The following is a 13,354-nucleotide window of genomic DNA, read 5'->3' as shown; positions in this document are numbered from 1 at the left end:
CTCTCCTCTCCTCGCCTCCCCATGTCGTGGGGCATGGGCATGCCCCACTGAAAATGGGAGACCACCTTCCTATCCGACCCCCGCTTCTTCCTATTTCATCTCCCCGTCTACACACTCACTCCCATTATTTTCTCTTGTACAGCGATTGCCCCACATGTCCAAATTTAAATCACATCAAATTTTGCCAGACCTTTTAGGCTCTCTAGAAATAGTTCTTTCAGCGTAAAACCCCACGCAGCACTTTCTAAATGCAATTTTACTTAAACAAACAGCGATAACTCCAACCTTTATTTTAGGTCCTAGTCACCGAAATCCCAGAAAGTAAGTGGCAGGACCTGCCATAGTATAATTAGTCTCTTGGTACACCTGGCCGGCGTCCCCGTCGCTAGGTATGGTAACGCCGGGTCCCACTGGGGGCCCAATGGCCAACAGGCCGGATGAACAATGGGCACAACAAACTACATACCACATGACCCATACATTATTTTTAAACCTCTGGCATAGACAGGGTACTGTCATTCGATACATAGAACATACGCGGAGATGGGAGAAATCCCCGGAGCCGTCAGACCCTCAACATACCTATACATCATTGCTGACCAGGTACACCCTTTCATGGCAATGGTCTTCTCCTCTGGTGGTGCCGTCTTTCAGTAGGATAATGCACCATGCTATACCGTCCGGATTGTTCGAGACTGGTTCGCAGAACATGAGGAAGACTTCCAAGTATTGCCCTGGCCTCTAAAATTCCCCAGACATCAATCCCATCGAGCAACTCTATGCCAGGAACAGCAACTCTGATCTGCGGCATCTCAACCACGGACCTTACAGGAGTTAAAGGATCTGCTGGTTATGTGTTGGTACCAGATACCACAAGACACATTTAGAAATCTTGTAGTGTCCATGGCTCACTGGGTACAAGCTGTTTTGACTGCATGTGAAGGATTAACATCATATTAGATAGGTGGTCATAATGTTTTGGCTCATCAGTTTTGTAAGTCTTCTTTGTAAGTTTTGTATATAAGTGTGTGTACAAATAAATGGGAAAAAAAAATGGAAATGATAGCAACACTGAAGATCTGCAAAGTTGACCCAACACTGACACACTTCTTAGAAGCAACCATGGAAAAACAGAGGACTACTATCAAAGTCAAGAACATCATGACCAGATTGAGCTCCAATCAGAAGAGGAAACTTCCAATGAGATGCTCTGACCCCCCTATGAGATGCTCTGACCCCCCTATGATTCCATTTAGCACTCAAACCACTGTCCATTATGCTCAATAACAGCAAGTATGGATATACCCTAAAAGAAGAGAGGAAGAACCCTGTTCACCTGATGTATATGGATGACATCAAACTCTATGCCACAACTGATAATCAACGGTAACAGCTACTCAGGATCACCAAAAAGTTCAGCACCGACATCAAGATGCAATTTGGCCTAGACAAATGGAATACCCATGGACTGCATCAAGGACATGCAGCTGAATGAAACTACCAGCTGAAAACTGGTGAAGAGATTGAACTCATGATAGAGGGAGATACATACAAACATCTGGGGATGATGCAGGCCCACCAGTTAGAACACAAAGAGATCATGGCCTGCCTGACTGAGAAATACCATCAGAAACTGACAAGCCTGCTAAAATCTAAGCTGAATGGCAGGAACATGGTCACAGCCATAAACACTTATGCAGTCCAAGTACTAACATACTCCTTCAGGATCACAGATTCAACCAACACAGAGCTGGAGGAGATTATGAGATTGACCAGGATTATGTTAACCAAGAACTGCCAACACCACCTGAAGTCGGCCATTAGAGACTGACCATAACCTGGAAAGAAAGAGGGAGGGTACTGACTGAACTCACTGAACAAGAGAAGAAGAAGATGATTAAGAACCTGCACAATTACTTTCAGGAAAACACAGCACCAATAATCTACCAAGCCATAAGAAAGACAGACAAACCGTACAAAACAATCAATCTCAAAAAGGAGACCACACTCACGCAAGCAGAAGAATCAAAGACGGAAAGAAGGGCAAAGAAGACACTACATGGCAGACACTACAATGACCTCTATCAAGACTGCATAGATAAGATGGCTTCCAATGCATGGCTCATGCATTGGAAGCCATCTTGTGAATGGAAGGTGCTTTCCTGAGACAAGGATTTATGCTCACCATCCAAGACCAAAAAATCAACACCAGGAAATACATTTCAAGAACCCCAGAGTAACAGAAGACACATGTCAAAAATGCCACCTGGCAACAGAAACAATCCAACACATCACAAAAGAAAGCATGGTGATCGATCAGACAGAGTACACTCACAGACATGATGAGGTTGCTAGGATCATTAGCATTAGCATTAGTAGAGGCATATGATGCAAGAAAGCAAGCTTATGCAGCATCAGCCAAAAAAAAAAAAAACCACTTCCATTTCACCCCTCCGTTCATTCGAAATACCTGTCCAGCTGAGCCTTAAATTTATTTAGGCTATCAACTTCCACAACAATGGGTGGAAGTCTGTTCCACCAACAAACTACCTGCTGGCTAAAGGCAAATTTCCGTATCCTACATCTGTCTTTCCTCAATCTGAATTTATGCCCTCTCAAGTTCTTATTCTGAGCAAGAGGCAGAATCCCATCAGCATTAAGCATGCTCAAACCATTCAAGGCTTTATACACCTCTATCAGATCACCTCGCCAGTGCCTAGTCTCCAGACACTGTAATTTGCAAAACTTAAGCCTTTCTTCGTAAGAGCAACCCTTTGTTCCATTCACTAATCTTGTTGCCCTTCTCTGTACTCATTCCAGCAGCTCTACATCCTTCTTGAAATGAGGCCTCCAGACCTGTATACAGTACTCAAGGTGTGACCTGACCAATGCCTTATACAAGGGAATAATCACCTCCTTATCCCTGCTAGAAAAATTCCTGTATATCATTGAGCAGACACCATGAGCTACTCTTGCAGCCCATCTGCACTGCTCAAAGAACTTCATATCTGCCTGTACAATTACCCCCAGGTCCTTTTCATTTTCTACCACTGTCAGTGTAGTACCACAGAGTTGATACATTGCTCTGAGGTTGCTGTTTCCCATATGTAGTACTTTACATTTGTCAATGTTAAACTTCATTTGCCACCTCTCAGCCCATCTACTCAACCTTTCCAGATCCTGTTGCAGCAGCATAGCGTCAGTAGTGTCCTTAACAACCCTGCCAACCTTTGTATCATCTGCAAACTTGGACATTAAGCTTGATATACCATCATCAATATCATTTATAAATATAGAAAACAATAATGGACCCAACACTGAACCCTGAGGGACTCCACTAATAACATTAGTCCATGATGAGCAGTGTCCATTGATTACCATTCTGTCTTCTCCCCCTCAACTATCTCTTTATCCATAGCAGCAATTTGCTCCAATTTGTGCAGCAGTCTTCCATGTGCAACAGTATCAAAAGCCTTTCTATTCCCTGCATCCAGTTCTTTTGTGACTGCATCATCAGGCACTTCCATAGCCAGGTGGGAAGGAGCAGCAGTGCGTAGCACACGCGTCTTTATTAGACCGGGCTTCAAGCCCGTCACCACCAAATACGGAGGATGCGGAAAGGTCAGGGATTGACCACCGCATATCCCGGAGCAATATGGCCTTAGTTGCTAATGCTCCAAATAACAAACAAACAAACAAACAAACAAATGACTGCATCATCCAATTAAATTGGTGAGGCGAGACTTTCCCTTAACAAAACCATGCTGTGTCCGAGCTATAACTGAAGTCTTGTCTAGATGATTCTGCAGTGCTTCTTTAACCAGTGCCTCCATTAATTTTCCTGGAACAGAAGTTAAACTCACAGGTCTATAACTACTTGTGTCAGCCTTTGATCCTCCTTTGTGAATTGGGGTCATATTTGCACATCTCCAGTCTATGGGTACCTCCCCTGAGTCCAAAGAAGCTCTCATAATTATGGCTAAGGGTTGCTTACTTCCTTTGCTGCCTCCTATAATATAACTGGATAGATCCCATCCACCCCAGGTGCCTTTTTTATGTTTATTCTCAACAATTTCTCCTCCACTTTCCTCTCAGTTATTACAAAATCATCTAGCTCACTGCCAGCGTTTACTACACCCCTGGCATTCCCCTTCCTCAATAACTCCTCATGTGTGAATGTAGATGCAAAATACTCATTTAGTTTGTTAGTTACCTGAGCAGGATCCTCAACTGTTGAACCATCAATATCCAGTGGACCAATCTGATTCATCCCTTTCCTTTTAGAGTTTACATAGGTAAAGAACTCTTTTCTGTTTTTCTTTGCATCCTTTGCCAAGGATTTCTCATAATCTGCCTTTGCCTGCCTAATCTCCTTTGTGACTTGGTTACAGACCCGCTTATATCTATCGTAGGCTTCCATGTCACCCATTAATTTATATGTATCCCATGCATTTTTCTTCTCTGCCACATGTCTAATTGCCGCCTCCGTAGCCAGGTGGGAAGAAGCAGCAGTGCATAGCAACGCTTCTTGATTAGACCGGGGTTCCAACACGTCACCACCAAATATGGAGGATGTGGAAAGGTCGGGGAATGACCACCGTATATCCCGGAGCAATATGGCCTTAGTTGCTAATGCTCCTAAAAACCAAACAAACAACAACATGTCTAATTAGTTCATCTGACATCCATTTAGGCCTTAACCTTGAACAATATTTGTTAGTTGGTATGTAAAGCCTAGTAGCTTCCAAGATAAGTTCTTTGAATGCTTCCCATTTTGAATTTGCTGTTGGTAACATCATCAGTTGGTCCGACTGTATAGAATTTAAATACTGTCTCAGACCATCGTAGTCGCCTTTACGAAAGCAAAAACCCTTCCCTTTACCCCTGATAACAGTGTTCAAAGAAAGTTTACCATATTACGAGTACGAACCTCAGGCCATACTAGAGACCCCCCAACCCACAAACTATACTTCGAACTGTGCCATAACAATAGACAAGATGATCCTTTACAACTAACTAGACATAATCCTCTTTGACAAGAAGTAAATGACTACCTATCTGATTGACATAGTGGTGCCCAACACCAGCAACCTCCAGAAAACATATGAGGAAAAGATCAGGAAGTACTCAGACCTAAGACAGGAAGCCAAAAAATGTGTCATATGAAACAAGTTATGACCATCCTGATCACGATGTCAACCAATGGCATGGTGACAAAGAGTCTTCATAAGAACCTAACAGCAACAGATCTGCCAGAGAATACTTATGTGGAACTTCAGAAAGTGAAAATCCTGAAGGATAGTAAGAGATTTCCTTGACTAACAGTAACAATAATAATAGCAACCAGGGCACAACCACCCATACTATGCACTTGGTACCAGTACTCATCACAGGGCAGAAAAAAAAAAAAAAAAAACGCATAATTTTTTTTTTTTTTTTTTTAATAATAATAATTGGTTGGTAATAATCATCCAAGTTTTTGTCAGGAAAACTAAGACTTCACCTCATAAAACTCATCAATTAAACTTTACATCAAAAACTTGTTTAAATTATTAACAAGTGATACATTTTATGTAATAAAATTGCAACTATTTGGTGCTATAACCAGTTTTATAAGTTATCAGAATTTTGAGCAGTTAACATTTTAAGCAATTGGAATTTTGATATGTTGGTTATTGAAAAGATATATATATATGTATAACAAAAGTTTATTGATGAGCTGAAGTCCTTTTCTATTTTAACACACACATACATGCACACAATTTTTTCTAACAATGTTAAACTTAACCACACAGTAATGAAACTGAAGAATTAATAAAATATTCTTCCTTCTAAGAAACTAAATACCGATTTGAAATGTTACACAGGAATAATACAAAATGTAAACAAACTGGACTGCCTTAGATTTCAATGGGCCACAGAAAACCTGCTTAATATGGCAAAGATAATCAAGAATCTATTGTATATTTTACTGGCCTTCCTAAAGCTTTGTCTATATCAGTTGTTATTATTATTATTGTTATTTGGTTTTTTTTTTTTTTTTAGGAGCATTAGCAACTAAGGCCATATTGCTCTGGGGATATGCGGTGGTCATTCCCTGACCTTTCCGCATCCTCCGTATTTGGTGGTGTGGTCACGGGCTCAAACCCCGGTCTAATCAAGAAGCGTGTGCTACGCACTGCTGCTCCTGCACACCTGGCTATGGAGGCGCCCCCTATATCAGTTATCACATCCCAAGAAGGTTTAAAAGCTGAAATTTTAAGATTATGGTTTTTTTTTTTTTAGAGTATAATTTTAGATGGATATAAAATTCAGCTTTCAAAGTCCTGTTTGCCCTTAGCAGTTTTTCTAATCTATTTATCTATCATCATCGTTCTTCTGTTCCACAGGTCGTAAGGAGTCTTGCCACCATGCCCTGTTCATATACTTCTCTCCATCATTGATTTCACTCCAGTTTCCTCCTCTCATAATGACATTGGTCTTTATCATGTCCTGCCACCTCATTCTTGGTCTCCACCTTGGTCGATACTTAAAATGAGTTTACACGTTTTCAGTTATAATCGCAACCATGAGTAGGTCTGCAACTTAAATTTTAAACTTCACTATGCCAAACGAGAAAATTATACACTCAAATTTCAACATACTTTGCTCCATTCTAATTACATCAAAAAATCATAAAAGAGCATGGTCAAATTTACCATGATCTGCATCCTGATCATGGTAAATAAAAATACTTCCTGCAAATCAAAACCTGTGACAATGGATGAATTAGAAATATGTGGAAAATCTTACAAAATAATTCAGACTGTTGTGAGGGGGGGGGGGGGGGAAGGGAGGTAGATATTTAAACAAACTTTCATATAATTAATAGTGTGTTTCTCATAATATAAATCAGTCTTCTTTTTCTACAAAAATGCTATAAACTATTATATTTAACTTAAATAAATATATCAGCTATATGATAACTATTATATTTACTGTGTTGTTCTCATATCCTTTCCCATAACACTTTTAGCAAATTATATATGTTTGGGACATTCTGAATTAGTAAAAAGAAATATTTTCTGAAGTGAATAAATCAGCTTATAAATGTTAAATGTGTCGTTATTTCTATTGTATGTGTGTGCACAACATGTTTTTCACCTCCAGAAATGTCCGTGACAATTTCTAGTGAAATAAATGCCATAAATACAGAATTTCCAAATGCACAGAATTTCAAAGGACAGGATCTGATTTCAACTGATGCAAGTACTGGCATCAGTTTATGCACACCCACATTTATTCACTGTTCATACAGGTTTCTCAATTGCATATTAAATGGGGATTTCATGTAACTCTGCTTATTGGTAAAATGTAATGAGTAGTTGCAAGACAGATTTCAGGCCACCAGGGTTGACTGTAATATCATGCTTTCATTTTCATACTGATAACCTGTATCTTCCCCTGACATCTTATTCTATACACATAAAAATATGATGCAAGGATTATGAGAAGAATAAATTTGTTTTAATTTTTTATCATCAAGAAAAAGGGTCCATGAATTACCTAGCCATATGAGTTATGGCAGTAAATGCAGTATTATCTATTTATATATGTGTGTGCCAATACAATAATACCACCATAATAAAGTAAAAACTGTTTTCAATAAAATATAAAACTAACTGATGGTTATGATATACCTGAAAAGCAAACAGAAAACATTATTAACATTGTTTTTTCTTGCTGAAGCATAATTTAAAGTACTACTGACACAATTAAGAAAACATCTGGGAGTGAACATAGACAATAATTCATTCTATAATAATATGCCTTTTTATTTTGGAACTATGACTTCAGCACAGAGTTAAATATAGCATATAATTTTAGTTTAACCCATTTGATATAAAAAGCAAAAGAATTTACCTATGTTAATACTTAATGAACAAAATCAAACAGGGCTTGAGCTTCCTAAATAATATATTACACAACTTTACTGCTCCAGATAAAAATCATGCTGAAGCACAAAAAAATTATTTTTTATCTCTTCAATGAAAAAAATAAAATAAAAAGGTTGCCATTATGTTTTTTTTGTTAATTATATAATTTTTTTTGCCCTGTTTGTATCTTTTCATGATAATAAATTTAAACTACACTGGATACTTTATGAATGTTATTAGAAAAGTTTGTCACTACATGCCAGTTTAACTATTTGTTATGATTACTTCATTCAATAAATGATTTAAATACAATTACCAAAAACCATTAAGAATAAATTTTTCTGATTTTTTAAAATAAAATGTTGCTGGTTTAATATTGCAAAAGATCAGGTCGCAGTACACCTGCACTGGGCTCATGCTGTCATTAAAAAGTTCACCATTTCCACGTGCACCAAAAGAATAGTATGGGAGGGAACAGTGGCCTACCACGGCAGCGGCGTTAGCTCTACTTTGGGCAGCCTTTAGCTGTGCTTGCAAGTGAGGCGGGGGATGAAAGTACCGGCACTGCTCCCGCGTGCATCGCCCCTTTACGAAATCCATACACACCGTCACCATGCCTTCTGCACTGTCCACAGTCACGTGCTCGGGAGGGTGAGCGAAGCGGCACTCGGTTTCGGCACGTTTGCAGTTGCCGCGTTGGAATTCACGGCAAACCTGCACAGTGGAAAGCAAAAGCAAGCAACATTTAAGTTGAAAGCTCAAGACAGAAAACAGAGATAGGGAGAAAGATGCTGAAGTTGATGTGCAGTGAAACTAGGATCTGAATGTTTGACACACAGCCACAAAATTTACACTCACTCATAAAAATTTCTAACATGCTGTCTCATTTTCATGCTTTAATTATGCGTGGGGTATACATGAAATTAAAAGTGCAGTCTGTATTTTATATTTTATATGTTGTTCTAATAATTTGTATGCATATATAAATTAAATGTTACAGGTATTGAAAATTAGAAAATTTAGAAAATTATTAAAATATTTTTTAAATGCTAACAAAATGAAAATATTTAATTACTATTTTTAAATTTTTTTCATTTTCAGAAGTCATAGATACATCAAATACAAGTTGTAAAATATGATCAATACTTAAGTAACCAGGTAGTGAGTATTAGACAAGCATTTATAGATATGTGGAATCTATATATTTAAAGAATCACAAATTGTTGACCACAAAAATTAAAAATGTGTTTTAAAAAATATTACATTAATTCCAATTCATGTGAAATGAAAAATTTATCATTAGCTTTGCTTTATAAATACTGTTATGTTAATCATGGTATCTTTAAAATACTTTTTCTAAAGCAAATGAAAAAATGTTGATATATTAAAATAAACTGTTGGAATCTGAGCAGACCAAATTAAAATTTGTGGTACAGTATATATGCAGTAATTCAATATAAAAATAGGAATATATTGCATACACTAACAGACTATTATGTTAATTAATGTAGCTTTAAAATACTTTTAACTAAAGTAAAAAAATATATATAATGATTTAATATAAAATAAATTCAGTTAGAATCTGAGCAGAACAAATTAAAATTTTTGTGGTGTAGGGCATATACAGTACTTTAATATAAAAATTATTAAGATATTGCATATACCACCTTAATAATCTAATGCTGTGCACTTACTTGGAATTCCACTTTCTGGTACAGACTCTAGGAATTAATATATTCTCAGCAACACTCACACACAAAATCAATTCAAATAAGACTTAAGTTCAATGGTTATTTTCAATTACAATAATTCAACTTCAGAAAAAAATTTGGCTTTCCATTAAATTTGTGTCATCAACTGTTATTGAAATTTTAGCAACAGGCATTTATGAAATTGAAAATTTTTCATTTATTAATCCAATATTTTATGTAATTACAAGCTAATCAAAATTATATGACCTGGTTATTTTACACACCCACACACACACACACACAGCAAAGAGTGTGAGTGAGACAGCAACTCTGTTGTATATCAGGTAACCTCACACATGAAATCTCATTGTGCAACCTGCATTCAGTCATTGTTATATGCATTAATACAAGGGCATGTGTAAACCTTGTGTCTTACTTATGATTCTAAATAAAATCATGTATGTGTTAAGTTTTGCATTAAACTCAGGAAAATGGCTTCATAAACACAAAATGTTGGCAAGCCACATTTGTCAATGAAGTGTTAAGCTGCCTAGCAACACTTGTTGGTTCTCAAAAGTTTTACAAATAGACAAAAAGAAAACAATGGTGGGTATAATCAAATATTATAATAATTGTTGTTGGCATCTCTTGACTGGGAGTGTCTAATTCATCATTTGTACTTATGTGAAGATGAACCAAGGAATGAGACATTCAGTTGAAAGGGTCTATGCATTGTCTGGTTAGAAGGAAATGATGAAAATAATGGAAAAAATGGCACCTGGATCCTACCCTTAACATCTGGTGAAAGACATTCCTATGGTAAGATGTTAAGCATTTTTGATAACAGGGAGAACATTACTAAAAACATAATGGTAATACAAATTCTCATTCCAAAAGAAGAGTTTCAGACATGCTTCAATAAGTGACAGCATCACTGAAATAAGGACTGGGTCAATCACAAGGAGAATAATTTGAAGGGAATATACATCTGCATAAGTAATTCTGTTTATATGTTATTGAATGAGTCGCCCAATTTTTTCATGGTCCCTTGTAAATCAGAAATACAATAAAGTTTTTTCTTTCTTAATATAATGTCAAAGAAAATTCAGAAATTATACCTTCATAGATATCAGGGATCTCCTAATTCAGCGACCATCAAAAATTGCACTCCGCACTAACTAGAAAATGGTAAAGCCATTTTCTAGTTATTAAAGTTTTAGTCATTAGTTAACTATGAAACTATCATCACACTGTCTGAATTTAGTCATTCTGCACCATATCACAAATAACTGGAGCCCAGAGAGCTCTCAGGAGCAGGTATTATGAAGCATAAGATGAGATGGGACCTGATCAAGACTGAAGAAACCCTGTATGGATGGCCTACTCAATAAGCTGCATAGAAAAGGCAGAAAGCCAAAGTGAATGTGAATTTCAACTGAATGATGATGATCCTGAGAAAGTGAGTAATGACACATGAACTACAATTGGCAAATAATTTTTCCCAATAAGACAAATATTTATTTGAATAGTTATAAATAGGAACAGCCACTGATATGATACTGCCCATCTTCCCATCATTATAAAGAGAAATACTCCACAAGGTAACTGGACCATGACTGGATGGATAAGCTGCCCAAAAATGTCCTGACAAATTACACTAATAACTATCAATAGAATACAGAATGGTACATCACTGCAGCATAATGACTGCACATCATAACCTGACTGAGCCTGAGTATCAAACCACTTTTTCAACAAAATGGTGCATCTTTTTACCTCAACATTGGCCATTTTGGCTCAAAATAAATCTATATTTGCCTGAAGAAATGCATAACAGCACAACTCTTTGTGATAGGATGATGTCAGTAGTCAAACTCTGCACAGAAACTGGAAGTCAAAGGACCCATTCCAACTCCTGTGCAGAATAAATGGTTTCTACCTCTTGAGCTATTGGTTTGCTATTATTAGTTATGGTGTTTCTAAAAGATATGGCATATGTCCATGGCCATGCAAAAGGGGAAGGAGTACAGGATGCAAAGGACCTGGACCCTGAAGAGAGGGAAGAGGACAGGCTAACTATGCACACAAGCCCTGACAGAAGGGAGGGAAGACCAAAATCAAACTATGCATCCAGGTCTGGGATACTACTGTAGCAACTACCATCTCCCAGCCTGTGAACACAATTTCTGCACAATGAATGGAGGAGGATTTAGCACATGACACTAAGCTTTGACATTTCTCAGCAATGTCCCTAGTATAATGAACAAACAAGCACTGGTAAGGGGGTGAATGGCTCAGTTATGATTTTTCCCCATTCTGTGCTCTAAAATATACTATAGCAACATATCTGATTTATTTATTCATTTTGTCTGTCTTAATTCAAAAATGGGGAGAAAATTCTGTGATGTTCTGTGCACTAATTTAAATACTAATTTTTCCTTCACAACATGGTCTCAAAAAAAAAAGCAAAATTTATATAAGGATAAATAGCACAGGTATTGAAATAAGTTTTTGTTTGTTATTAAAGATGGCATCTTTTTCACATTTACTCAAAACTAATTAAAGTATATGATTACAACTGGCAACATACATTTTTAAATTTATTTAAGAGCTGTCTTGATGTATATAATTCAGAATTTTTTTTTTTTAATATCCTACTCCCAAAACTACAGCTTATATGGAAATAGTTTCCAAACATGTCTGTCGACAGTGATACACATCCAAAGCCTTTTCATTCGTAGTACAGCAATGCTACTCACTCTACCACTATGTTTAATAATTCAAGACTAAAAGATGGCACTATATATGGTACACTCAAACACATCAACTGCAAGAATCACAAAAGTGGGAATTTTTTTCTGGGCTTATTTACCAGATACATTTCCCCAGAGTAATTACCAGGGTCTACGAGATAACTTGGCAAATGAGACTCTTGCTTCATGCCTGAGGCAGTCTTACATTCAAGTTTTTGATGCTTAATTTTTTGACTTTTTTTCATGCTTCTGGCTTTTCAGAATATATTTTGCCCTTAGCTCACAAAAAGTTCACTACTTCTACTGGTAATTGTATCTTAGCATATACTGACAACAGTGTAATCATTTTTTTTTTTGTCTGAAAAATTTTAAATAATGCAAGGAAGTGGAGGTTTTGTAAATGATCTATAGCTCTTACTCAAAGATTATATATTTGTATAACCTGGTTCTTGTCTCTCCTATATCTCAGCCCACTTGCCAATTTCTATAATCTGCACCTTTTAAGCAATTCAATTTAGCAGCAGTAATTGGCACTGGAACCTTCTCTAAAAGTTCTGTGTCTTTTTATCTTCTTTTTATGAGCCACAGCCCCCATATTTCCACAGAATATTTGCGGTCTAACCATCACCTTATGTAGAGGAATAACAGCATCGTTTTTCCTTCTTGCAAAAGTCTAATAAATCACTGATAGCCATCCATTTACACTACATGGTAAATATTCAGGTTTGATCATATCATAAATCCTAAATCTTTTTTAATCCTGAATTACCTTCAACAGATTAACTTTTACTGTCTGCTTACTTGCTATAATGTTTTGTTAATGTTCTGTTGAGGTTTGGTTTAGGATTTAAATAGAAGCTTAACTGAGGCACTCATGTGAGATTGAATAGATAAGAAAGGCTATTTTGGAAGGGAAAAAAAATTATTAGAAAGAATGTACAAAACAGTGGGTTCTGTTTTTTTGATTCTTTTTTATCCCCTGATGTAAGGAATG

General features: G+C 36.8%; 1 protein-coding gene across 6 annotated transcripts in view; it reads right to left on the bottom strand.

The window, feature by feature from the left end:
- LOC150091143 (protein muscleblind-like) overlaps window positions 1-13,354 on the bottom strand; it is a 920,216-nt gene that overhangs the window by 293,708 nt on the left and 613,154 nt on the right. For 4 of the 6 annotated variants that reach the window (XM_090374423.1, XM_090374442.1, XM_090374451.1 and 1 more), the window contains one exon: window positions 8,403-8,630. The exons of the other annotated variants lie outside the window; for them this stretch is intronic. In XM_090374423.1, the coding sequence (XP_090230549.1) occupies window positions 8,403-8,630 (228 nt within the window). The remainder of the gene's footprint in view (window positions 1-8,402; window positions 8,631-13,354) is intronic. 6 annotated transcript variants of the gene reach the window in all.

Source organism: Mastigoproctus giganteus, chromosome 1 (genome assembly GCF_048544385.1).
Source record: "Mastigoproctus giganteus isolate SK-2022 chromosome 1, ASM4854438v1, whole genome shotgun sequence".
Taxonomy (NCBI): domain Eukaryota; kingdom Metazoa; phylum Arthropoda; class Arachnida; order Uropygi; family Thelyphonidae; genus Mastigoproctus; species Mastigoproctus giganteus.
The sequence above is the reverse complement of the archived record's forward strand: the minus strand, read 5'-3'. Positions and strand labels throughout refer to the sequence as shown.